This window comes from Myotis daubentonii, chromosome 15 (assembly GCF_963259705.1).
Source record: "Myotis daubentonii chromosome 15, mMyoDau2.1, whole genome shotgun sequence".
Taxonomy (NCBI): domain Eukaryota; kingdom Metazoa; phylum Chordata; class Mammalia; order Chiroptera; family Vespertilionidae; genus Myotis; species Myotis daubentonii.
The window spans coordinates 57,713,872-57,739,127 of NC_081854.1; the positions used below are offsets into that span (position 1 = coordinate 57,713,872).

At 52.0% G+C, this 25,256-nt stretch overlaps 1 protein-coding gene and 1 long non-coding RNA gene across 4 annotated transcripts in view; one reads left to right on the forward strand and one right to left on the reverse strand.

Annotated features, from left to right (window-relative positions):
• ITFG1 (integrin alpha FG-GAP repeat containing 1) overlaps positions 1-22,003 on the forward strand; it is a 46,549-nt gene extending 24,546 nt beyond the window's left edge. For 2 of the 3 annotated variants that reach the window (XM_059668120.1, XM_059668121.1), the window contains 11 exons: positions 1,265-1,346; positions 4,500-4,594; positions 6,844-7,016; positions 9,330-9,480; positions 10,793-10,901; positions 15,440-15,483; positions 15,827-15,905; positions 17,538-17,662; positions 18,246-18,328; positions 19,623-19,740; positions 21,661-22,003. In XM_059668120.1, coding sequence (XP_059524103.1) covers positions 1,265-1,346; positions 4,500-4,594; positions 6,844-7,016; positions 9,330-9,480; positions 10,793-10,901; positions 15,440-15,483; positions 15,827-15,905; positions 17,538-17,662; positions 18,246-18,328; positions 19,623-19,740; positions 21,661-21,720 — 1,119 coding nt within the window. In that variant the 3' untranslated portion in view covers positions 21,721-22,003. The remainder of the gene's footprint in view (positions 1-1,264; positions 1,347-4,499; positions 4,595-6,843; positions 7,017-9,329; positions 9,481-10,792; positions 10,902-15,439; positions 15,484-15,826; positions 15,906-17,537; positions 17,663-18,245; positions 18,329-19,622; positions 19,741-21,660) is intronic. The other variant, XR_009448929.1, reaches the window with a different exon arrangement.
• On the reverse strand, positions 17,312-19,440 carry LOC132217620 (uncharacterized). The gene is made up of 3 exons (XR_009448930.1): positions 18,948-19,440; positions 17,937-18,015; positions 17,312-17,379 (listed from the first exon to the last, which is right to left on the reverse strand). It is a non-coding gene; the product is annotated as an uncharacterized LOC132217620 (long non-coding RNA).
• Positions 22,004-25,256: the final 3,253 nt, after the last annotated feature.

Genomic DNA, 25,256 nt, shown 5'->3' on the forward strand with positions numbered 1-25,256 from the left:
TCATGATTTGATTTGATTTATTCTTAGCTTGCTTTATGATATGAAAGGTTCATTCATGAAGAATAAATCACCCCAATCTTAAAGTTGGATTTCAGGCTACAGAGTATGGGACAGGGTCTGAGGACCCGCCAGCCTGGCCGATCACACACACCAAGTCAGGGCCCTGGCTCTAAACAAGGGAATTTGACCTTTTAAAAACTTATAAGTGGCCTGGCCGGTGTGGGTTAGTGGTTGAGTGTCAACCTTTGAACCAGGAGGTCACGGTTTGATTTTGGGTCAGGGCACAGGCCCAGGTTGCAGGCTCAATCCCCAGTGTGGGGTGTTCAGGAGGCAGCAATTGATGTTTCTCTCTCATCAATGTCTCTCCCTCTTTCTCTCCCTCTCTCTCTCTCTGTAAAATGAATAAAAACATATTTTTAAAAATGTATACGTTTTGAAAGGTTTTAGGACAGAGTGAGATGCCTCAAGCTTTTATTATTGCAGTGAGTGTGGTACTGCATGTCAGACGGGTCTGTATGGAGAGTGCAGCGGCGCACGCGGTTAGCGGGACTGTCCGTGAACAGTGTAGTCACACCGTTTCTGCTCCTGCCGCCTGCACCACCGCCTCCACCTCCACCTCCACCTGCACCGGCACCTCCACCTGCACCTGCACCAGCACCTCCACTTGCACCAGCACCAAGAATCAATACAGTTCTCACCTCATTTTAATGTTTTTTCTTAATTGTCTCCAACAGAGTCTTTCCCCTTGAAATCTGTAAAGCATCGTGTCTTTGCAACTATTTGTACCACTGATCGGTCACCTTCAGAAATTCTGATTTCCTGATTTAGACCAGCGGTCGCCACCCGGGGGTCCGCGGACCACTGGTGGTCCGTGAGGTCCGAAAGGTTGGCGACCGCTGATTTAGACCATATCTCCCAACTGCACGGAAGCCTTGAGGGGAGGAGCTATTTTTTATAGCTCTGAGCTTTTCCCAAACTCCCGTGCACATGACGAAGAGGGCCCTCGGTATGCCTGGAATTGGGGTGACGATGTAGTAGAGGGTGTCACACTGGGACCGACAGGAAAGCCAGCCAGCTGCACGGCTTCATCCACCCACAGCACTGCCCTGTGTTTTATGTAAAAGTGGAGCAGGACACTGGGACGGTTTTTGTGCAGGACAGCAAAAGCCTAAAGTTACTTATTTCCTGCTTTCGTTAAAACGCTTTCTTTCACGCCTGACAAATGAATTATAGAGTCTAATCCAAAATTTTCTGCCTTTAACAGGATGGAAACTTCTCTAGCAGGACTGTACTTGAAAAACCTCAAAATATGATGGTGGTGGGACAGTCAGCGTTTGCAGACTTTGGTAAGGTTGTTTCCGTCTTACATTTTCACCCCCACACTCTGCCCCGGTCGGATCAGCTCCCCAGGTCAGCAGACAGCTGCCTTCAGATCCAGTCAGCGTGGTACGTGCGATGTGGGCAGACCTTCACGCAGTGGAGCAGTTTACAGCGTGTGTTTAGTAACAGAGCGAGCCCAGGGGTGCCTGTCTGTAGGGAAGGTTCTTGTATGTCCAGGTTATGGAACCAAAATAACGGAAGGAGTTCGCCTGCCTCTGGCGACGTGAACACCAGAGCGTTGTATCTGCAGCCAGTGGCAGGCAAGAGGCACACCTGTTACGCATTCCTGCAGGGGCGTGTGGTCTCCGCCTTGCATAGGTTCTGTACCGCAAGCCAAGCTGACGTTGGCTGGACACCGCCATTGGCTGGGGACACCCAAGCACAGATGCTCTCTCCTGCGCCCTCAGGGCTGAGCTGGAAGAACGGGGGCGGGTGGGAGGGGTCTGGATTCCTCCTGAGAGGTGACAGCTCTCCCTCCTGCCAACAAACACCTCAGCCTGACACTCAGGGTGCAGGCGGAATGCCATCCCGCCCAGAGGCTGTCTCCCCGTTATCAACCGAGGGTGACGGCGACGGGCACCTCACAAGGCTGGCTGAGGGGAGCACAGTGTCGGCACATCGTAGGAGCACAGGGCGTTGCTGTCTTCCCATTGGCCTTGCCTGGCTCTGTCCGATGGCTGAGTCGGCGCGTCCCTGTCACAGCGACAGTCCCTGTCGCAGCCGGAGGTCGGATCGTGTCGGTGGAAACGTGGCCCTCCGTGGTGGCTGGGACCGTGAAGCACAGTGCAGCACGCCGTGGTCTTGAGCGCACGCCTGGCGCCTGGTGCAGTCTCTACTGCAGCAGCCAAGGATGGATGCGCGAGGCTGCGTCAGTGACAGACCCTCCGCACCCCCAGGGCAGATGTCTGTGGGCCAGTGCACTTCTCGGGCCTCCAGACCTCCCTGAGCCCTGGCTCCGTGGATAGAGCGTCGGCCTGCGGACTAAAGGGTCTCGGGTTCAGTTCCAGTCGAGGGCATGTACCCGGGTTGTAGGCTCCATTCCGGTCCCTGGTCGGGCGCATGTGCCCGACACATCGATGTTTCTCTCTGTCTCTCCCCTGTCCGCTCTTTCTAAAAACCAATGGAAAAATATCCTCGGACGGGGATTAACAACAACAAAAATCGCACTAACTATAAACATAGACATTTATATGTTGACAAACTTTTTAAACGTGCAAACTATAGGATATAGTCAATGAAGAAACAACATTTCTCCCCTATTTTTAATAACTTTAGGTAGCATATGAATAAACATATTCTAGCTTGCATATGAATTAACGTATCAGTAAACTTTAGATAAATATCCCACAACTTCTACTTAAAAGTCCTGTCCATCTGGTGTGGCTCAGTGATTGAGCGTCGACCTATGAACCAGGTCACGGTTCAATTCCTGGTCAGGGCACGTGCCTGGGTTGTAGGCTCGATCCCCAGTGGGGGGGGGCGTGCAGGAGGAAGCCAATCAATGATTCTCATCATTGATGTTTTTGTCTCTCCTTCTCCCTTCCTCTCTGAAATCAACAACAATATTAAAAAAAAAAAAGTCCTTGTATTCTTAGTTGGTTTTAGGAAAAAACAAGGCTGCTAATGAGTCCAAAAAAGCAGATGGCATTGAGTAAGTCTGAGTATTAATATATGCAGAATATGCGTTTTCCTATACGTTAAATAGGCCTATGAATATTAATGTGTACAAATTATGGATTTTCCTGTGCATTTGAGAAGCCTGTGAACCGAATCCTGCCTTCATCTGCTGCCCTCCCACTTCCTCTGAACCACGTCATGGGAATGACTGACAGCCAGGAAGTCAGCATGACTCCAGACATCCGCCATTCATTTGGTGTAAAAAAAGGAAGGGAAGAAAGGAAAGCGCATGCTTGAATGAATGCTGAGCTCACAGGAGGAGTCCGTTCCAGAAAGGAGTCTAGGAACCGAAGCTTTCCACAGCTGTGGTGGAGTTTTTAGCTCCGAGCATAAAATCCTAAAAGGTCCTTTTAAATCTTTTAAATGGGGCCGTGCTGGTGCGTCCGCAGCGAGGTGGGCACTGCTTTCTCAGGAGGCCGCACCCACACTGTCCCTCACCGGTGCTCCCTGCCCTGCCCATCATAGTCCAGCTGCTTTGTTTTATGTTATCTTCCCCTCAGAAGGGTGTGTCACCACAGACGCTAAGCGTGAGGAGCCTAAGGAGTTAGCCCAGGAAATTCAATGAAAGCCTCCATTGTCCTTGAAGTGAGCGGGGCCCACTGAGGTCCTCCCACTGCCAGGTTCGCCCGCTCCGCCCAACACGCCTGCCTTCCCCCTGGATGTGTATGGAGACTCGGGGGGCTCACCGCCGTCTGTCTCTCAATACCCAGCCCCGCCAGGGAGGACATTTCCCGGGAGCCCTCGCACAGCCTCGTGCAGGCCTGTGTCGGCACAGGGACGGAAACATTAGGCCGTGGCGATGAGTCGGTGATGAGAGCAATGCCGAGTCAGGCCCAGCCCTAGGAGCCAGGGGGCTCCTCCCTGGTGCGGACATCAAAATCTGCCCCCCTCCCCCCAGGCTCCGGGACAGTAGATGGGGGAGCCCTGAGGGCCGCCCCCAGGGTCCTCAGTCACCCCCTCTCCAGAGGTCTTTGCAGACGTGCAGTGCTTGAAAATGCAGCAGCTGGAAATGACATCGTTTCCCTTCACTTGCTCTTTGATTGATGAAAATGTATTGCTTTCTTGAGGTCGGGGCTGCGAGCTTTGTGACCATTGAGGTCCCTGCTGTATAGGCGACACCTAAACGTGCATGTAACACAGCCCGTGTGTAAACACATGTAAAATATGCCTGATCATGGGTTACTGCTGACATGGGGCAGCGGGGACGAGGATGTAAATAAGTCAAAAGCCCCATTTTTTTAAATGGGCGATTTTAACATTAGACCCTGAAATGGGGCCTTTTTTCCCACTTTGGGTAAATATTTAGCCCAGAAAGGTGAGCAGTTAAAACAGGGAGCCAGTTCCGCCAGCTTGCCCGGTGTGCCCGGGGGACGGCAGGAGCGTGCCCTGCCCCGGGAGCACGCGTGTGGGGGCTGCTGGTGGACTCGGCGCTTCTTTCGCAGATGGAGATGGGCACATGGACCACTTGCTCCCGGGCTGTGAGGATCGCGGCTGCCAGAGAAGCGCCATCTACCTGGCGAGGTCCGGGACAGAGCAGGTACATCACTTCGCTAACATCGATGGGGTCCCGCCTTGAACAGCAGGCTCGGAGGTCAGGAAAGATAATCTGAAGAATAGAGCAGAGAGAAACCGAATGATCGACTTCCTCACTTAATGAAATGCGTTTCCATCCAGTCTTGATCGGTTTATTGAGGGGGAAAGTGCTGTTGTAATCATTGCGGGTAAAGAAAACCTGTTCTTGATCCTGTAATTAAATGATCTGTTAGCATTCTATATGCGGGGGGAAGGTACACGCACCATAACTCTAACCAGGGCTAATGAAGAGCATCGTATCCACTTTCAGGCTAATCGGGTTTCTGTCCGCGATATCGAGATCTATGTCATCTCCCGCCGATTCCTCCCTTAGCCTGTAGGTGAACAATTTAGGATTCGATAGTCACAGCCAAGGACTAACGCGGAAACAATAGGTCACGACATTGAAAATTTCTCCATGTGGACAGCGCCTGGCGGGAAAGCAGTAATAGGGTAGAACTAATCCCTTTTCCTTTCTTCTTGGAGGTAAAGAGGATAGAATAACACATTGACTTTTAGCCCTTATAAGTACAAACATCACCTTTTATACTAAGACACTAACGAGAACAAGTCTCCACAGACAGTGGGCGCGGTGATGGCCCGAGGGAAGGGGCAGGGAAAAGACAAAGGAGATAAATGGTGACCGAAGGAAGCTTGGAACACGAAACACAATACACAGGTGATGCATTGTGGAGCTGTACGTCTGAAACCTGTGTAATTCTATAACCATTGTCACCCCAATGAATGTAATAGCATTCTAAACACACTTAGCTGTTACAATCCTAAGTGTTAATATCTAGAAGTTTCTAAAAGTTTGAATCACTGAAAACATGAGGTCACACACACCTCATGCCGATGCTTAGGTGTCAGTAAGCCTGGCAGTTGAGCCTGTCTTCAGGTGGCAGACCCCGCCCGCCCATCCGCACACAGTCAGCCTCTGGGAGGTGAGTGCCCGGGGCTGTGGTGACTGTTAGGGTGTCACCTTAATGAGGAAACGTTTTGCTCTTCAGGCCCTAATGCATTGACCTTCACAGGAACGCGTTCTCATTAATAAGCTGTCAGCCTCCAGAAATCGGTCATCAGTTGGCGCTTTATGAAGTTTCCCATCTTCCAAAACAATTTTTTTCAGTCCAGTGAAACACGAGAACACTTTGATGCTATTTAATACTTTTTCACTTTATGAGATTGAAAAAGCGGTTAAAGATAGACAGGTTTTTTTTAAGCGCCTTGTTTTCTGTAACTGTGTCTTTAAGTGTGTTTCTTCTCCACGGCAAGTTATGCTTTCTTCAGAAGCCTGGAGGGTGTCCGGGTACCCTGAAAGGAGTCCTTTTCCAGGAGTTTTCACGATAGCTCACCTGCTCCTAAAGAAACCCTGCAGGGGTGCTGGCCGCCTGCCCGTCCGGCCAGCTGTCCCGGTGTCTCCAGCTCCCGGCCGGCGTCCCCGCCCTGGGCTCGCTATGGGCGCGTCTACTTCTAACAGCGTCTTCCCGCTCCTCACATTCCTAGTGTGCGTTAGGCTGCACAAAGGGAAAACGGGGCATTCGGAAAAGAAGGATTTATTTCCAAAAGCTTATTTGAAAATCAACCTATTCCCTCTGTTCTGTTCATTATTAATTTAGAAATAAAGAACTTACTGACTTTGGAGCTTCCGGCTCTTTTAGTGAAAAAGCTCGTTCTCCAGGGCGGGCCGGCTCATCGGGCTGGGGGGTGGGTTCTGGGGTGATGGCCAAGCTCACGGTCACGTATCGGGCCCAGCAGGGCACGAGGTCGCCCGGAAAGAACTTGGTCGTGCTCTAACGCCCCCCAGCCGTCCTCCTGAAGGACATTGGCTACATACTGCCGTTTGCTCTGATTTCTGACAGTACTTATTTGAGGTTATAGTTCCAGTCGACACAGGTTTTAAAATGGGCAATTCAGCTACGTCATTAGTCATGTCATTTTAATCCTAAGATTCTGGAATTCTGTGAAAAACCTTCTGAGGCTGTATGTGCCGGTTCAGTGAAAGATGACTAGTGATAAATTTTAAAGAGCACTTTCTCCCAGAGTATCAGTTCATCAGAGTAAATTATGATACCCCACCCTCTTGTAGAGAGAAAGAACTTAAATAAGATGATGATTCTCTTGAGGGCTTTAAGGGATTCCTTGTTTTGCGAATGGTGAAATTTTTTTCTAAAATGCCTGTAAGACAGCCTCGCCTCTCTCTCCCGTTCATAGTGGGTTCCAGTCTTGCAGGATTTCAGCAGCAAGGGCACGCTCTGGGGCTTTGTGCCGTTCGTGCAAGAACAGCACCCGATGGAAATTCCGATTCCAATCACCCTTCGCATTGGAGACTACAACATGGACGGCTACCCGGACGCCCTGGCCATACTGAAGAACACCTCTGGCAGGTACGGGAAGTGAGTCACGTGAGACATTTGTAACTAAGTAGCACCCCAGTGTGGTACAGGCCCTTACATAACAGGACCAGCGTGGATCCTTTCTTTACGGAGTCCCTGAACTTCCTCCAGCTGCTTAGAACACCCCTTCCGCCCACCCAGCCTGGCTCAGGGGTCAAGCACCAACCTATGAACCAGGAGGTCACAGTTCCATTCCCAGTCAGGGCACAGGCCCGGGTTGCAGGCTCGATTGCCAGTAAGGGGTGTGCAGGAGGCAGCCAATCAGTGGTTCTCTCTCATCATTGATGTTTCTCTCTCTCTCCCTTCCTCTCTCTGAAATCAATAAAAGTATATTTTTTTAAAAGAAAGAGAATAAAAGAACACTAGTTCTTTTTCACAGATTTATTTTCTGTAGAACAAAGGTGGACATCTAATAGAAAGTGAAAAACTTATTTTTTATTCAGTGAAGTCCAGAACCAGACAGCTTCCCAGGTTAGTTTTACCAAACATTCCAAGAGGAATTCATCCCTATCCTGTTCTAAGTAATTTAAAAATTGAAGAGGAGGGGAAGTTTTCAAACTCATTCTACAAGACCAGCATTATCCTAATACCAAAACCAGAGAAAGACATTACCAAAAGAAAATTACAGGCCAGTCTCTTATATTAACATAGATGCAAAAATCCTCCAAACAAATTCAGCAATACTTAAAAAAATCATAACCATGATCAACTGAAATTTATTCCAGCAATGCAAGGATGGTTTAATATCCACCAATCAAGCAGCATAATACATCACATAAACTGAATGAAGGATAAAAGTCATATGATCATCTCAGTACATGCAGGAAAACCACTTGACAGAATTCAACATCCATGTATTATAAAACCGCTCAATGAAGTGGGCATAGAAGGGACATGCCTACACACAGGAAAGGCCACAAACCCACAGCTAACACAGTCGATGGTGAAAAGCTGGAAGTTTTCTCTGAGGTCAGGAACAAGACATGGATGCCCACTCTCACCTCTCTTATCCAACATAGTGTTGGAAGTCCTACCACAGTAATCTCCAGAAAAGGATTTACTGCCAGCATTTCTGTTTAGGCCCACAATCGGTGCCCTTTGACATACAAAACCAGCAGTGGAGGAAACGTAAGGGAGAGGCCTGGGATGCTCACCTCCCGAGAAAATACATGTGTTATTCATTCTAAGTCCTTTCAGGAGGTGAGCGACCAGCGTCCCCTCGCAGAGCGCAGTGGCAGGCTGGCGCTCGGGTTCCTGTGGGAAACGTGGCGCGTGGTCTGTGAGCAGGAAACTTACTGTAACAATGCCGTGGCCACGGGCCTTAGAAACTGCCTCCCTCCCTCTCGAGTCAGTGAAGGTCCGAACCAAGTAGACCCCGGTGACATCGCTTTTCATGTGCCACGGCGCCCACAGGGTGAGGAGGGGCCCGGGGCCTGGGCTCGCCTCCTGGCGCGTGGCCGCTGGGGGTGAATTCCGGGAGAGCAGTTTCAGCCTCTCTGAACCGTGTTCTGCGCTTACTGCCTCGAATGCCCTAACATGGGAGTCACGGCTTATTAGTGACATTTGCTGTAAATTTCCATGATCACGGCTATGCCATGACGCGGCAGTTTCCAAGCCATCATGTTTTCGAGAACTGAGACTTCTCTCACCTCCCAGGCAGGGTAGAAGGACTTCGGGTGATGAGCGTGAATCTTAAATTGGGGCCACTCGAGGCCAAGGAAGACATGACAAGGAGAAGTTTCCAGCTTCACAGAAGCTCTAATTAATTATTTTCATCTCCTTTTTCTCTGTTAGTTAATTATCTAAATGTTTTGTCCTCTGCTTAAGAAAGGGTTTAATAGGTGATTGTGTATACATTCCTGGTTTAATGCGTTTTCATTGATGGGAAAATGCCCTTTCCTTAAGGTATGTAATTATCTTAGCTCAGCATGTGGTCAAACTTTCCCCAAGAAGATAGCATTGAAATTTAAATGTGGTTAGTCCTTTCGCCTGCGTGTGTAGCCGCCGGTGGACCTGCCCCTGGACATTCCCCATCACACCCGAACCTGAAGCAATCTTCTCCCCGAACCCCGTCTCAGCTGGTGCCTCACGCCCAGCCACTCGGAGGGAAATGGGCAGCTGCCCTCATCCCCACCTCTGTCCCTCCTCCCTTCCTCTTCCCAGTCCCGTCGCCACGGCTCAGCTCCCGAACCGCACGGCGCCTCCTGCGAGCGGACGATCGGGGTGCCCTGTCGTGATGTCTCACTCTTCACGGCCGAGTAGCCTGCCTGTGTCCGCGTCCTGAATGCCTGTCCTCCCTTGCAGCAGCCAGCAGGCCTTCCTGCTGGAGAACGTGCCCTGTACCAACGCGAGCTGCGAGGGGGCGCACCGCATGTTCCGTGTGTGCTGGGAGCTGACGGACCTGAGTCACATCAGGGAGGCCCAGGTCGCCACCTTCTTCGACATTTACGAAGATGTGAGTTCGCGCGGGCGGGTCTGATCGCGCCCCGCTCTCTCTCACCCTGTTTGACCAGGAAATAGGTGAGGCCCCGAAAGCAAATGCTTCGTTCAGGAAAGCCCCTCAGGCTGCACACAGGGGGACGCACTTCCGACACCACTGGCCGAGCAGCGCAGGGAAACGTGAAAACGCCCTGCGGTGCGTGTTTGCCCCTCGAGGGAGGCTCTGAGGCGGGCAGGGGCGTGTGCTCCGCAGGTACCAGCCCTGCACCTGCCCAGGGCGGGAGTGGCTCGGGCTCCTCGCGGTGTGAGCTACGGGCGCAGCTGTGCCCGGTGCTGCGCGGCGGCCTTCAGCTGCGGTGAACGTGGGAAAGGCACGCAGGGCCTGGCTCCCTCCTCCCGTGAAAGCCAGGTCCCCGCTCAGGAGAGTCGTGTGTCTGATACAAATGCGTTCGGCTCCAGCGCTGATGCAGGCCGCCTGTGAGGTGCCCTCATCATCTCAGAGTGAGAGGCCCCCAGGCAGGGCGGCACGTCTCTCCTAACCCCCCTTTGCTCTTGTTGTTTGTTCTTACAAGCGGCTGGTTCCCAGTCATGGAATTATCCAGGCCCTTGTTCTGTCTCCCTGCCACCAAACCTCCTGTTACTTCACCTTTATTAGCAGTTTTCAAGCATCGAAGTAACTGGCGAAAAGGTCCCAGGGAATGGCCTACATATCAATTTTTAATTCCTCTACAGAAAAGACATCCCAAATGAAATTTAAATGAATGAAATTTAAAATTGTTTTTGACTCTGGGAAATAAATTTGCTATGAAAGAATCAAATAATTAATATCCTCACTATGAAAAGGGTTTATATAAACTGATAGAAGTCACCAAAAACTCCCTCTCGAGAAAAAGAACATCGTCAGTTTACAGGAGAAACCCAGGCGGCCAACGGGGAAGCTGGTCACTGGTCAGCCTCACGAGGGGCGGCAGGGACGCTTGAGGGCGCCCCTTTTCCTCCGATAGGATGAGCGAAGCTTCCCCTCCGCAGGGAAGAGGGAACAGGATGGCGGCCAGCAGTCGGTGCTCTTGGCCGGGTGTGGCCATGCTGTGGACGTCCCTGTCCCAGGCCTTCATGTCAGCCTGGAAGCGCTGTCATCCCCGGGGATCTAAGTTAGCAATGTTTTTTTCACTTGTTTTCCTACTCGGGGCTTTGATCTTGGTAATGGCATTTGTACTTGGAACATGGGGTTGGCTACGGTTTACATTTGGGTGAGAAACGCGCCCTGCGTGTCCAGCACTTGTCAGTGGGTCGGGGTTTGCTCTCACCGCTCCCGTCTGCTCACCCAGGGCATCCTGGACATCGTGGTGCTCAGTCAAGGGCACACGAGGAGCGACTTGGCCATCCACGCGCTGAAGAACAACTTTGAGGCAGATGCCTACTTTGTGAAAGTCATCGGTGAGTGAGTGGTTTGTGCTTTGTTATTCGTATTCGCAGGAATTCCTACCATGACTCCCATACCCAACCCAATCACTTCAGAGGCTGTCCCTCACCTTCCTGTTGGGGATGCCTCCTCGCTCCCTCTCCCCGGTGCACGCACTCACTCGGTGTCCGCGGTTCCTGCTCCCGCCCCCGCAGCCGCCCTCGCTGACCCGGCCACACACACCCTGCACACGCGCTGTCGGCGTCTGCCTGTCTGTTCCCGTCCAGTGATTGTAAAGTTACTGCTGTTCGGCCTGGTTTCCGCCTGGGTGTGCTTTTAGGTTCCCGGGGACTGTCTCCATGACGGTCGTGTCGTTTGTAGCCAGTTCCATCTCTTTCTCTCAGGGCTATGCCTTCCCCCTGCTCTCGCTCTCGCGAGAATGCCGGTCCCTGTGTGGACGTGGCGAGAGCGGACGTCCTGGCCTGTTTCTGATCAGGGGGAAGCAGCCCGTCTCCCCGTTGAGCATGGTGAGCTGTGGGCCTGTAGGCGCTCTGTGTGTGGGAAGTCGCCCGTTTCCGGTTTGCTGGGAGTTTCACCATGAACTGGTGTTAGAAGGGAACTGCCTCTGTTATTGCTGTCATGACAGTTGACACCAAGACAGCCATCAGTCTATTTGTTAATGGAGTGACATGTATTTCATATGAATATTACAGTTTTGAAATGGCCCTAATTACCTGAACATAGAAAAGCCACGGAAATATGAGTATTAGGAGATTTGAGAAATGAAAATGACAGAGCATGTAATTTTGCTTTCTGAGGATTTTCTAGCGAATGCCCTCTCATTTGAATGAGCAAGGATGACTCCCGGCTCCATTACCCATGAGGCCATAGGAAGCTAGCATGAGTCTACACTTATTTTCCATGTGACTGTCCCCTTGGCCATTTCAAAGGGGTATTATTTGGCTATTTTAGAACTAAAAATTTTTGTTTTTTTCTTTTGGGTGTTTTTGTCTTAATCCTCACCGAGGATATTTTTCCATTAATTTTTAGGGAGAGTGAGAGAGAGAGGGAGAGACAGAGAGAAACATCTCTGTGAGAGCAACACATCGATTGGCTGCCTCCTGCACATGACCAGGGCCCGGGCCGGGGAGGAGCCCGCAACCAAGGGACTTGCCCTTGACAGGAATCGAACCCAGGACCCTTTGATCTGCAGGCTGATGCGCTATCCACTGAGCAACACTGGCTAGGGCTAAAATGAATGTTTTAAACATGCTGTATATTTGGTATGCTTATCTTGGGTGGAGGGGGTCTGTGGTGGGAAAAGGGAGACATCTGTAATACTTTTAGCAATAAAGATAAATTTAAAAATAATAGCAAATAAAAAAACTGAGTCCTAGTCCAGTTAGGGCGGGGTTCTCCCTGAAGCAGACCAGAAACAGGGCCACAGTGGCCGGCAGCGTGGACACACGTGGCCGCTCAGAGCAGGCCGCCTCCTTACAGAGGGAGCAGCCGGACCGCCACGCGCCGGCACGGGAGCACAGGCCTGAGGTTCCCTGCGGCCCAGGAGCAGGAAGTGGCCGTGGACGTGGTCGGCCACGCGCTGCTGACGGTTGGAGCTGTGCGGCGTGTCCGTGGGCTTCCTTATACTGTTCTAGGGCGTGTGCTTGAAAAGTCGCGTGTAAAGAGTATAACACTTAGAGTCTCCTGAGGCTGTGGCCGTGACTTCCTGCCCCACGTGGGAGGGTCCCCGGGTCCCGGGCCGCCGCCCGAGGCTGCGGGGCTGCGTGTCTGGGAAGCACCTGTAGCCCCGGGCGAAGGAAGTGTTCCCTGCAGACTGTTAGTGACGCTCAAGCACTGGGCTCATCCTTCCTGAACCGTGTGAAAACCAAGGAAGGCACACCGGGGACATATGTGCAACATGTATGGACAGCACATTGAAGGCTTACCATTTCTGGCCCCGTTGCTACCGTATGAAACTTCACGTCTGACAGAGAAAGTCTTGTAAAAACAAAGAGATACAGGATACAAGCCCGTTTTTAGCTTGCTCTGTACAGAACGCGAGAGCCCATCATGTGACTGAGTGAAATTCTCAGGTGCTAACCACGACACAGCATGCCCTGTACAGCAAACACGGTCCCGCGGCCTTCCCCTCCCGCCTCCCCTGAAGCAGGGAAACGCGGCTTCCAGGCCAGTTGGTGGCCAGTGGCCCCGTGGCCGTTCAGAGCTCCGTGTGCTTTGTGCCAGGAGTGGCGTCCGGCCCGGCTCCGGCTCCCCTCTGACTAAGGGGCGGGGCCACTGCACTTACCTCGCTGTATTCCGAGAGGCCCAAGGGCGAGCATCAGTGACAAATCCGCGTGCAGAGTCCGCCACTCACCAGACATCAGCGAAAAGTTTGCAGAAATGATGCTTCGTAATCTCTCCGGAGCAGCTCCGCTGTCCCTGCCGAAAGCCTTAAGAGAAGACCCAGAAGTGCGTGCCCTGGTCACCGCCGTCCCACTGTCCATGAACGTGGCTCCTCGGGCACCTCCTTGTGGAATTGTGCAGCACCGGTCCCCTTGTGCCTGGCTCATTTCTCTCAGCACGACGTCCTCAGGGTTCCCGCGGGTGGCCACGACAGGATCCCTCCTGTGCGGGCGGAGCCCTGTCCCTGGCGAGTTTGGAGCCCCCCGTGGGGCGTGTTGGGTGCTTCCGCCCTTGGACCGAGTGGCACGCACTCGCTGGTTTGGTGCGAGTTGTCCTCGCTGCTAACGAAGCCGCTCACCTTCTCGTGAGCTTGTCCGTCTCTTCATTGGAGAAATGCCTGTTCAAATCCTTTGCTCATTTTTAAATTGTCTTTTCATTATTGAAATGTAAGAGTTCTTCATATTATTTGGGCCACTGCCAAATGTAATTTTGATGTTCTACGTTCTAGTCTAAGTTCATTTTCCTGCAAGTGGCCCATTACCCAGTCCCGAGTGCTGAATAACCCATCTTCTTCCTGCTGTCCCGAGTATTTCCTGAGCAGCGATGTTGGCGTAGGCCCCGAGGTGAGGAAATGACCAGAGCCTACCTGCTGGTCAGAAACACCGACTGTGAGCAAATCGTTACTGTTCAGCAGAACGGTGCCTTCAGTGAAGGCTTGTGAAACTCACCTTGGGACAGATGGAGAAGAAATACTAATGTCTGCCCAGAGCTGAGGGAAGGTGCACAAAAAAACAAAAAAACCCTTGAGAAGAAGCCAGTGAGAACCAGTCACGGTCCCGGGATAAGAACCTTCACCACTGAACACTGTGTTCAAGTAGAAGACATTTTCTTCACTCTTCCCTGAAGTTGTACTTAATGTAAACATGAAGTTACGTTCACGCCTTCAGTGTGAGTGAGCAGCTCCCTCTCGCGTGATGAAATAACCGTGCTCGTGTCTTAGTGCCTTTGTGCTCCTATTAGAACAATTGTCATTTTATAGTCACAGAATACAAGTAAATAGAAGAACCCATTTTCCTATGGATCTGTTTGAACTGGCACGTTCCTAACTATTATCGAGATAATTCCTGCGCGCTGAGCAGAACAGTCAGCTCTAACTCGTCACACACAGGATGTTTACGTAATAGCATGTGTCTGCTTTGTTACACGGCATCACCACACCTGCAGCAGCAGTAGCACAGCTGTGTCTCATACTCAGGTGGCTCCTATAAAGACTGTTCACGTATTCTCGCCTTCTCTTTTTGGGTGGTTATAGAATAAATGTGTCTTTATTTTTGTATATTTGTTGTATGGTAGACTCATCAATTATTTTATAGTTATGTTTTCTATAACAGTTATCAAACGTGCCCAAAATCTGTGACCAGAAACTTTGACTATATAAATGGGAAAAGTCTAGTTTGAGACATAAAGAACTAAATGTTCTGTTTGTTTTTCTCAGCAGGCATTTTAATTGGTTTGCGTTTGGCACTTTTGTCAGATTCCAAGTCATCCTTGAAATGGAGCTAACCAGTTGGAAAATAAAACCCACAGTAGCTATAGCTGGATGTAACCAGAATTATCGCACCTATATATTAGCATTCTGATTGCTTCACAAAGGCTTTTGAAATACTGGTATAAAGTGAACAACAAAAATTTAATTTACTCAGATCTAAAGAAATGAATTGGTTTCTGCGTGTGATTATCAACCAAAAGAGCATATTAATAGGTTTTAGGTGAAACAGTAAGAGTTTTCTTTAAATATAAGCTTACATTTTATCAGTAACTAGAGGCCCGGTGCATGAGATTTGTGCGGGGGTGGGAGGGGGGTTGTCCCTCGGCCTGGCCTGTGCCCTCTCACAGTCCGGGGCTCTCACAGTCCGGGACCCCTCGCTCCTTGCTCTCCACCTGCAGCGGAGGCAGGAGAGGCTCCCACCACCGCTGCTGCGCTCACCAGCTGTGAGCCTGGCTTCTGGCTGAGCCTGCTGACCACCAGGGGGCAGCTCCTGCGTTGAGCGTCTGCCCCCTGGTGGTCAGTGCACGAAATAGTGACTGGTTGTTCTGCCATTCAGTCAATTTGCATATTATGCTTTTATTATATAGGATAATAAAGAGCCTTTTCTTTATTTCTCCACAGTTCTTAGTGGCCTCTGTTCTAATGACTGTCCTCGTAAGATAACAGTAAGTAAACTCTCAGTTGTAAATATTTCTGAGAAATTCTTTGCATGAAAATAGATGCACACAAAATAGTTGTCATAGGTTACAGTCAGATCGGCACTCTGAAGCTTGTTTTTAACAAACAGTCCCGCCTGGTAGGGCAGTTCACACAGAGCAAGCTCCAGGCTGGGGAATGCAGACGTGCTGCGGGCGGGGCTTCTCGGGGGGGCTGCCCGCCTTCAAGTAGCGACCGTTCTCTGGGGAGAACCGCTCAGGACGCCGACCCGTCTATGAGAGACAGCATCGGCTCCTAGAGATGTCCAACATGACTCACTGCTGCTCCGGCTTAACTCTTTTTTTATTGCAGCCCTTTGGTGTGAACCAGCCTGGCCCTTACATCATGTACACAACCGTGGATGCAAATGGATATCCGAAAAATGGTTCGGGTAAGGCCAGCACCAGTTCACAGCGCACAGGACACCTGCAGTCAGGCTATTGGCAAAGTCAACTGGCGACAACAGCTAGCAGGCTTCCACGCGCTTCATAAACCTTCCCCTTCACATCACACTTCGTCTTTCTGTGGGCGCTCCTCAGCGGATCACAGGAGCTCCTCACGGCAAATATATCAGTTCCTCAGATTTCCCGATGGTGATGAGCCAAGTTGTTACACGATTCTCAGTCGAAGTAGCAGAGTTTGAGAGAAATTACTAGCGTTACCTTGATCAAATTGTGAAGCGGTAAATTAGTTAACAAAGCGCCTCTCAGAAGAAATAAAAATTAGGAATCCAATCTACAACCTAAAGTAATCTTGGTTTGTTCCTAGTGGAATAGATGCTAGAACATTACATGGAGCTGGTTTTGATGTATGATCATAAAGAAAAACGCTAGCTCTACTTTTGAAGCAATAAAGGGAAATGCAATTCATACAAAAACGAAGACTAAGCGAAGGGGGTGAGCTCTTGGCAGACGCCGGCGGCCTGAGAGGGGGTTCAGGTCGCAGTAAACAACTGTGATCGTCCCGACCCTCTAAGTGAGAGCAGGACCGTAACCTGTCAGTGCTGCTCCGAGGCGCTAGGGGCCTCGCCGTGAACAAGCGTCGGCCGAGGTGCTTTTATTCTCCATTTTTATGGACCCAGAATATGGGAGAACTCACCATACGGCCCTCCTTGTTGTATCTGACGGCCTCACAGCAGTACACCCCAGTGCGTCTCCTTTTTAGCTAATTGTACACGTTTAAGCTCCCAGCCACGCCCCTGCCTCAGCACAGAAACATCCCATAATACAAAACTTTCAAATTTCAAGGAGAAATTGACAATTATAATCAAATACTTTATTTAATAGACGATGTTGGTCAAGGAAACGTAAATGAGGATATAGACAGTTGGAACAAATTACTTTTTTACATTTTAATTCAGATGCTTGTTAAACCAGAACATCCAGGACTTGCTGGTGTTATCTTTCTTTAGCTTGAGCAAACATTATTCAGGCTTGTTTTTGTGTCAAAAAACATAAATCGGTAACAAAACAGAAAGAGCTAGAATGTCCTCTGGAATATCCATGACACGATTTCTCTCTGAAAAAACGAGTTTTTGCAAGAATTGTCCCCTTACCTTAATCTCACATCAACTAAAGATCTGACAGGAAGAGCCACGTCAACAGTGGCGGGGGGGGGTGGGGGGGGGGGGACTTAACTAGTGATGGTGACTTTTTCTCACTGGAAGGAAAGAGGGAGGGACGGAGGGACGATGCAGATACCTCTAAGCAGCAGCTGACCCCTCCCTTTGGTATAAGGACAGAAATCGGATGACTGAGTGAATGAATGACTTACATAACACAGAGAGTGTGAGAAACTGAGAAAGTGTGCAGCTCATTCAGCAGTTAGAGATCCCGTCTGCACAGATGCAGTGAGTCAGGCGTATTCTGAAAAACCAAAGAAAATTAGAAACTGTAGGGCCGGACTCGTTAGAACAAAAGATTTCGCCTCATGAGATTCTATTCATATTTTTAACAGTTTATCATTTTAATATTTGATGAGCATTGTTTCCGAAGGTGTCTTTTTTTTCTTTTAATAAACGTAGCTGGACAACTCAGCCAGTCGGCACATCTAGCTCTCCAGCTGCCCTACAGTGTACTAGGTTTAGGCCGAAGTGCGAATTTCCTCGATCATCTTTATGTCGGGATTCCCCGTCCGTCTGGAGAGAAGGTGAGTACAAATACTTTTGTTTACAATTAACCTGTATTCTAATATTCACTGTTCAAACATCTGAATTCAGAATCTTGAATTGAATTGAATTGCAATGATTCAAATCAAGAGCTAAGAGAATTGCTGGTAGTGGCCTGGCTGGAGCACATCCTAATGGGAAGCTAAGAGTTCCCGCCTCCTCGCCATGAGCCTCTGACCCCTGGCCCTCCGCCCGCTTTCCCCGCCCTCCGCCTGCTTCCCCCCTCTGCTCCCCCCGCCCCCCCATCTCACTCACCGAGCCTCACGTGCTTGTCAGACTCCCTCTGCTCTGAGCTCGGAGCAGCCTGGGAACGCAGCACTGGGACCGGTGACGGCTGCGCATAAATAATACTGTTTGTTGAATGAACGCACCCGGAGGCGGAAATGCGACCCTTCCCTGAAAGACCACACACCCTGTGCCTCAGGGAGCCCTGCCTGGCCTGGGCCGCATGTGATGCAGCTCCCGTGCCCAGGGCTCCATGAAGCCAGAGGGCGCTTGTCCGCTCCTCTGTCGAGAGGAGAGAGTGTAAGTGGACCCGATGCTGAGTCCTCCCTCCTCCTGCAGGCGGTGCGGAAGCAGGAGTGGACTGCCATCATCCCCAACTCGCAGCTGATCGTCATTCCCTACCCCCACAACGTGCCCCGGAGGTAAGGCTGCCTGAGCTCCCTCCCCGCTGTGCTCCCCCAGAGCGGGCCAGCACTGCACCCCTCCCCCGCCCCCGCAGACCCCGTGACTGCACACCCCACACAGAGCCCCGGCGCTCCTATGCGACAAACTCCACCTTATCCGAAAGCCAGCAGGTTAACAATGAGGAGTTTATACACGTTCCACCTAAATAAACCAGGCCTCAGTTACGAGCTGTAAATTCTAACATGTCAGGGTGCTGGGTTTTTAATAAGCAGCGATCTTTTCCATAAAAGCCTTCACGGGTATATCCACAGTAGTCAGGTGACATGCCGGGAGCAGCCAACCTCAGCTCGTTCCTGTATTCTCCTGAGCTTCTGGAAAACTGTTACAGCTTTCCTCTACAACCTCCACATTCCCCATGCTTCTCTTGTTCTTTCTGAAGAAATGTGCTTTCCAGATTTACGTACGTAATAAAAGCCAAATTGATTTTACTTTGAGGCGTATTTTGAGATTTACTCACTAGAGACTAACTTATGGATCAATAAATTTTAATTAGCCCCAAATAAGTCAGTCGCTACTTGCCATTCATAGAACCATCTTACCGTTATTAAACTTCTAAAATGAAAATATATCCATTACCTCTTTTTGGGGAGAACAAAAGTGATTTGTGTAGCACCCCTGCAGTGTAGACCTGCCTCAGGCTCCCGGGCTGTGCAGGTGCTGGCTGTGGGCTGTGTCACAAGAAAGACCTGCTTCTGTTTACGCTGAAGTCTGCCTATGCCACTGACGCAGAGCGACTTGGGTGATTCTGTAAGGAGTCTCCCGTCCGCGTGGGCGTCAGCCCTCCCCCGCGACACAGGGACACACAAGCCGTCTCCCTGCACCAGCTGGTCACGTGGTTGTCTTAGGTGGTCGTAGTCCCTCTGTGAGCAGAGGCCCAAAAAAGGATGATACGGAAATCTTACCGAAATCCGGTGGGTACAGGGCATAGAGTTAAAGGCAAGCAGGATGTGAAAGCAACGCCTAACGTTGTCCCAAGTGCCCTTGTCGAATGTACCTCAGAGCAGTGTCCCCAGGAGCAAGGAGAAATGTCACAGCGGCCCGATCCAGGCCGCCGAGTAAAAGCTGACCCCTCAGGCCAGCATGGTTCGTCCTGCCTGAACGCAGTGGCTTCTGTGTGTGGGTAACACATGGACAGGTGGGGGAGTGACTGGAATGAATGAGTGGGTTCATTCATAAGCTGTCCTGCTTTTTGGTCTCGGTAGAATGGTGTCTTTAAGTTAAACTTGTTCTGCCTCTTCCGTTGATCGGCAGCTGGAGCGCCAAGCTGTACCTCACGCCCAGCAACATCGTCCTGCTGACGGCCATCGCGCTCATCGGCGTCTGCATCTTCATCCTGGCCATCATCGGCGTCCTGCACTGGCAGGAGAAGGTCCGTGCGCCAGCGAAGCGCTCGCTTTGGCTAAGGAATAGGCTGCTCTTCCCAACACCGCATTCTAGGCCTGTGACCTGAGGAGGGTTTTCTGGTGTTTCCATTTCTGCCCATGATGTCTTGTTGTTGTTAATCCTCGTCCGAGGACATCTCCCCCACTGGCTTTTAGAGAGTGTGGGAGAAGCACATCGAGTGGTTGCCTCCTGCACAAGCCCCGACCGGGTCCAGGGATCGAACCTGCAGCCCAGGTACGCGCCCTGGACCAGGAATCAAACCCTTGACTCTTCGGTGCTTGGGCCAACGCTCTAACCACTGGGCATGCTGGCCAGAGCCATCATGTCACCTGATTGAGACTTGCTTTATCCCCTTAAGGGACTGTGTCTCAGCAGGTCACACAGATCACAGGAGACGATTTACTTTAAAATGTTGATGTTGTGCAATATGGTAGAGTGATCACCCCAAGTCACCAGGTACAGGGGAAAAATTTAGTTGGAAACAATTTCCTAACGGCCTGAGAAAATGGTCATCATTTTTGATGAGTGTCCATGATTTCCTGGGAGAGCCGCGGACGGCCTTCTGCGGGGATGACCCCTCTCCCCTCTCTCCGTCTCCCTCTCTCTCTCTCTCTCTCTCTCTCTCTCTCTCTCTCTCTCTCTCTCTCTCTCTCTCTCTCTCTCTCTCTCTCTCTCTCTCTCTCTCTCTCTCTCTCTCTCTCCCTCTCTCCCTGAGAAGAATCGAGCCCACAGGCTCACAGCGGGCCCCAGCTCTCGGGCGAGGAGCTGAAGTGGCCCATCTGCCTTCTGTCAGGTATTCTCTGCACTGAACTGAGTTCGGCGCTTCAGTGTAACACCCTGAATAATTAAGAACAGAACCCCACATATGCAGGTTTTCACACAGCGCCCATGAGGGAACCAGGCGGCGACCAGTTAGTGGCAGTTTAGATGCAAATTGAAAAGGCTCATTCCTACTCGTACATGAATAAAAAGTACATAACTAGCAGGTCACAAAGTGCTTTCCCGAAAAGGGCTCCTGGCTCCCTGCCTGCCTCCCGCCTGTCCACCCACGCTGGCTGCTCCTTTCTTCTCCCTAACCATGGCACCCACCCGGGCTCCCTGCTTTCCACACGTGCCCGCCAGCTTCAGCTACAGTCCTCTCCCGCTCAGGACGTGGGCAGCATTTTTACTTTTAAACATACATCTGTGTTTCTGTTAACTTCAGAAAGGGAGGGAAAGAGAAGCATTGTCGATGAGAGAGAATCATCCATCGGCTGCCTCCCGTGCACCCCCCACTAGGGATCGAGCCCACAAACTGGGCATGTGCCCTTGACTGGAATTGAACCTGACCTCCTGGTTCATCTGTCAATCTTCAACCGCCAGGCACATTTCACTTTTTATTCTGAAATACTGTGCAGTATGTTAGGCTTTTTTCTTTCTAGGCTTTAAGTTCCTTGAGAGCAAAATACAAAAATGAGGGTCTTTATAATCCCTCGAAGTACCAAGCACAGTACTTTGCTGGGAACAGGGTCAATTAATATCTGCTAAATCAATAGGGTAGCCCCAAAATAATGAATGTACTTTATTTAATATGACTTAGATTCGCTGACTAACATCAGGCAGGGGCAGGAGTGGAGAAATGTGATCGCTGTTCCATCTTTACAGAGCCTCATGTTTACTCCGACTTTCACATAAATGCTACGCGGTCAAAAGGAAGCGTTTAGGGAACAGCTCTGGTTGGCTGTTAGAATCAGTGGCTCAGTACGTAGAAAATCGCTCCTGCAAACTTCAAACCCGGGCACAGACTGTTCCAGAAGCACCTGTGTCCGTTCACTGCTGAGGCTTTTCTGACTTAACCTCTTTATCCCAGAGCTGAGGCGTCTGCTGCCACTTCCTGCATTTATAACCGGGTCTGCGTCTCTTTCAGAAAGCGGACGACAGAGAGAAGCGGCAGGAAGCCCACCGGTTTCACTTCGACGCCATGTGACCTGCCCGGCGCTCGCTGGATTCACGGAATCGCCGGGTTTGGCTGAGACAGGAAAGGGGGGTGAACATTATTTATAAGTGACGCTTCCTTTGTGATTTGGGGGAGCGCCGCGGTCACGGCCAGAGGCGCCGGGTCTCTCTGGAGCTCTGGCAGCGGGCGGGTCTCGGGTTGTTTGTGCCGAGCTGTCTATTCCTTTGTGGGCGGTGCATGCACTGTGTCCGTGTTTATAATCGTCGTAGAATGATGGTGACGGGAAAGCCTGTAAATAAACTATTTAAAGGAGCAGGGGTTTATGTTCCGCTTGACCTGGTCTCGCTTCTCACCCCGATACACTGGTGAGCGTCTCTCAGGTGAAGTTACCCACCTGCCCCCCGTCTGGCAGGTCGGGGCCTCACTGATGGCACAGCACGGGGGCTGGGGATCTGGCTCTGGAATCCGCGGGGACAGGCTGCCTTAGCCCCGGTCCCAGCCTCGCAGGCGGTGGGAACGCGGCCGATGCCTAGCCCCCGAGCCGTCTCCTTGGTCATCAGTGGGGCGGGCACTGGTCAGCGGGGCCCCCTGGAGCATCTGATGGGACAGGGCATCTGCCGGGAGCTCAGCGCCCAGCACAGCGTGAGCGGTCAGGGTCATTGCTGTGTTGGGTACTATCCTTAGACGTCCACACTGACATCAAAATGCACAGACTCCCAGAATCTTACTTCCGGGCGTCAGGAATCACATGCGGAAAAGCTGAGTTCCCGGTGGCTGCTATCTTACAGAGGGCGTGTGCTCATATTAACTACAGATATGGCGGTGCCCTCCACCAACGGACGGCCCTGAAACTTCACCCCTCCCCACACAGAGCGTGGGTTTCCGGACGGAGCCGCTGCGGGCGCACCAGAGGCCACGGCCATGGTCGAGTTTCCTTCTCCGGCGCTTGGGGGAGCCCAGGCTCACCTCCCGACACCACGTCTGTGTGAACTTCCGTGGGCGCCACCTCGCCGGAGTTCCCGCAGGCTCAGATCTGAGCGTGAGGAGCTCACGGAGCAGCCCCCACAGTTGTCTGCTGTGAAATGGACATGCGGCGGCTCTAAAACTGAAAGTCCCCTGAGAACAGTCACTTTTGCCCTCGTGGTGTTTTCCCTGCGGGTCCCCGAGACCGTGTCTGCGCGGCTCTTTGTGTCTAAGCATGTTAGCGTGTCTTCCTAATAAACCTTCCGGCCTGAGTCCTCGCCAGGCATGTCCGTGAGTCTAAGCGATGATCCTGGAGCAGGAAGCGGCTGGGCCGTTAGCACGCTGTTGGTGGCCCCGCCCTTTCTATGGCCCCATCTACCCCCCAAAAACCGTGATGCCTTCTCAAAAGCGGGATCCCAAAACGGTTCTCCCTCCTGGGCCTCGGGCGGAAAGCTCACAGCTTCTACACACACTGCCCTCCCCTCCCCCCTCTCGCCGAGGAAAGGCGGGACCGTTACTGGAGAGACCCAGGCAGGCACCCTCGCCGCATGGAGCACCCGCACTCCTGGGAAGAGCACCCACAGGCAGGTTCTCACCGGCACAGAGAACAGGAGCGGGGCTGCACGGGTGGCCGCCTCCGCAGGGAAGCCCAGAGCAGCGTGCTGCAAGATCAGGAAACGCAGGCCCACTGAGTCCATCATGAACCTCTGGTTTACACGGGCCCAGTGGGTCTGACAGTCACTGCAAGAGAACGAGCTTTAGTCCATTTTAAAACATAATTTTCCTTCTGTCCTTCGGAAGACCTCCGAGAAGGAGCAAAGCCAGTGGAGGGGCCCTCACACACTAGCGCGGCTCGGAAAAGCACTGAAACTGGCCTTGTGTCCAGCAGCCAGGCATTCTCACTGGAGGCCTCAAAGGAGCCAACAGGGAGTTTCCCGATAGGATGCGCTCCCCTGTCCTAACCGGTCCCAAGCCGGGTCAGAGGGCTGCGTCGTGCCCGGCCGGCGTGGCTCAGTGGGTGAGCATCAACCTATGAACCCGGAGGTCACGGTTCCATTCCCAGTCAGGGCACAGGCCTGGGTTGCAAGCTCCATCCCCAGTGGGGGGGCCTACAGAAGGCAGCCGACCCATGATTCGTTGATGTTTCTCTCCCTCTCCCTTCCTCTCTGACATCAATAAAAATATTTTTTTTAATAAGAAGGCTGGGCCTGTATGCTCCCACACTTACCAATCATTGGTGACAGGCTGCCCCAGGAGCCTCTATGAAGGAAAAGGGAACATTTTATATGCCACTTGGGACATCTAAACTCGGATTGAAAATCTGAGAGCAACAGTCATACTTTCGAATTTAAAATTACTCCTCCCTATGCCCTAGCCGGTTTGGCTCAATGGATAGAGTTGGCCTGGGGACTGAAGAGTCCCGGGTTCAATTCCGGTCAAGGGCACAGGCCCGGGTTGGGGGCTGGATCCCCAGTAGTGGGAGTGCAGGAGGCAGCCGATCAATTACTCTTATCATTGATTCTTCTCTCTTCCTCTCTCTGAAATCAATAAAAATATATTTTAAAAAAAGAGCAGGGACAACTAAACTACAGCAGCTACACACGTATTGTCACCTGTGTGGGAAGTGACCAACACCGTCAACCCGCTCTGTATTGTTTTAACCAGGCATCCATGGGTGGGAAACGCTAAAGGAAAGGACTTCCCACGTTAACATGATGGCTTCATGTGGTACCACTGAACCAGCCTGCGTTTTGGCTGCGAGTAAACAGGTTTAAGCAACAATCACTGGAGCGGACGGCTGTTCTGGGGCCGCAGGAGAGGCTGGGGGGAGGGACCCTGGGAGGAGCCGCAGAGGCTGGGCCTGTGCCAGGAAGAGCGGGCAGGAGGCCAGGAGCCCGTGCCGGGCGCTGGCAGGTAAGCGGGGACAGACCGGGCACTCCTGGTGGGCTTCCGGGAAAAGGCACCTGGATCCAGAACCCCGGCTGAGAGGCATGCGCAGGGCTCGCCTCTCACTTCGGGAGCATATGGCCTCTCCGCAGTCTCGGCCACAGTCTGTGCTTCCCCTCCCTGCAAACTCCACTCCACACGCTGCTGCCCTCACACAGTCCGTGTGAAAGGCGTCCCCAGGGAGCCCCAGCGACCACTGCCAGCCCCTCCCGGGGGGCTGCTCCCCAGCCAGTCCCTCCCGGGGGGCTGCTCCCCACAGTCCCTCCCCGGCGGCTGCTCCCCAGCCAGTCCCTCCCGGGGGGCTGCTCCCCACAGTCCCTCCCCGGCGGCTGCTCCCCAGCCAGTCCCTCCCGGGGGGCTACTCCCCAGCCAAACCCCTCCTGGGGGCTGCTCCCCACAGTCCCTCCCCGGGGGCTGCTCCCCAGCCAGCCCCTCCTGGGGGGGGGGCCTACTCCCCAGCCAGCAGAGAAGAGCCCGCTGAGGTTCCATCACGGTGGCACCACCAGTAAGAGCTGCGAGGCGGAATGAACACGTGCTGTGCGTGTGCTTGTTAAATGACCACGGTGGGCCCAGCCACGCGGCTCAGTGGGTGAGCGTCGACCTCTGAACCAGGAGGTCACGGTTCCATTCCCCGTCAGGCCACAGGCCCAGGTTGC